At 36.7% G+C, this 1548-nt stretch overlaps 1 protein-coding gene across 2 annotated transcripts in view; it reads right to left on the minus strand.

Annotated features, from left to right (window-relative positions):
* Nucleotides 1-1548, minus strand: part of LOC108297894 (zinc finger protein 253-like) — a 29051-nt gene that overhangs the window by 1712 nt on the left and 25791 nt on the right. Inside the window, exon 3 of one of the 2 annotated variants that reach the window (XM_037735602.1) lies at nucleotides 760-886. In XM_037735602.1, coding sequence (XP_037591530.1) covers nucleotides 760-886 — 127 coding nt within the window. Of the gene's footprint in view, nucleotides 1-599; nucleotides 887-1548 lie in introns of those variants that run through there. The other variant, XR_005198657.1, reaches the window with a different exon arrangement.

Below are 1548 nucleotides of genomic sequence, written 5' to 3' on the forward strand. Positions count from 1 at the left end.
GAACTCAAGTGATCTGCCCACCTTGGCCTCCAAAAGTGCTAGGATTACAGGTGTGAGCCACTGTGCCTGGCCTAAATTTGTATGTTTTTAATTTAACTACCTAGTACTACTGAATCAAAAACTAGTGGTAGAAGGCCGGGCACAGTGGCTCACACCTGTAATCCCAGCAGTATCAAAGACAGAGGCAGGCAGATCACCTGTGGTCAGGAGTTAGAGACCAGCCTGCAGAAAATGCTGAACCCCATCTCTACTAAAAAAAAAAAAAAAAAAAAAAAAAAGAAGCTGGTGGTTGTGGTGTGCACCTGTAATTCCAGTTACTGAGAAGTCTAAGGCAGGAGAATTGTGTAAACCCAGAAATTGGAGGCTGCAGTGAGCCAAGCTTGCGCTACTACATTCCAGCATGAAAACAGAGAAAGATTCCATCTCAAAAACAAAACAAACAAACAACAACAACAAAGAAAATAATTGATGGTGGCAATTAGATTTTTTCTTGTAGGAAACAATGTTTTAAGCCACCAACTTTCCATCATTACCAATAATCTATAGTGAAAAATACAGATCAGCTCAGGAATGTGAATAATTCAGATCAAGATGAAACATCTTAAAGATATTCCTTTCTACACAAATTTCCAAACTTTTTTCAAAACTGGGATCTTAAACTAATCTATACAAAGCAAAAATTACCAAAAACATTTTACAAATAAAATAAAATAAAAACTTTAGGGTATATTATGAATTGCATATTGAAGTTATTCTCACTGAGGAAGACCAGGTTTCTGTAGTTCTCTAGCATCACGTCTCTGTATAAATTCTGTTGTGCAGTGTCCAGGCATTGCCACTCTTCCAGAGAGAATTCTATGGCCACATCCATAAAAGTCAATGGTCCCTGATAAACACACACACACATTACATATTTACCAAGAGAACATGAGCAGAATTTTAAATTTGACTCAAGATGAAATGAGAGTAAAAAGAAGTGCTTCTAATGTATGGGAGTTAATAAAATCTATAAAATAATTCTCAACACAATAATATGTTCTAATGTATTCACTAACTTTGTGTAAAGACAGTCACATAATCCACAACATGAAGGTGTATATATAACAGTTTTTTGGATTGCAAAGTATAAAATTTAGGGCATAAACACAAATGTACATTTTTGAGTGCTGTATTTGCATCAAACAAAATGAGCTGTGTATATCTTTCAAATGAAAAAGACATTTTGAGGTAGAAGGTATCCCTCAAATTTTTTTTTTCAGTTTTTCACTTGTATTTTATTATATTTATTTATTTATTTTTAATTTATTTTATTGCATTTTAGCTTTTGGGGTACATGTGAAGAACATGCAAGATTGTTGCATAGGTACACACATGGCAGTGTGATTTGCTGCCTTCCTCCCCATCACCTACATCCGGCATCTCTCCCCTTGCTATCTCTCTCCAACTCACCACCCCCCACCGTCCCTCCCCTGTTTCCCCCCAACAGACCACAGTGTGTACTGCTCCCCTCCCTGTGTCCATGTCTTCTCATTATTCAACACCCACCTA

Source organism: Cebus imitator, unplaced genomic scaffold (genome assembly GCF_001604975.1).
Source record: "Cebus imitator isolate Cc_AM_T3 unplaced genomic scaffold, Cebus_imitator-1.0 Scaffold857, whole genome shotgun sequence".
Classification (NCBI taxonomy): Eukaryota; Metazoa; Chordata; class Mammalia; order Primates; family Cebidae; genus Cebus; species Cebus imitator.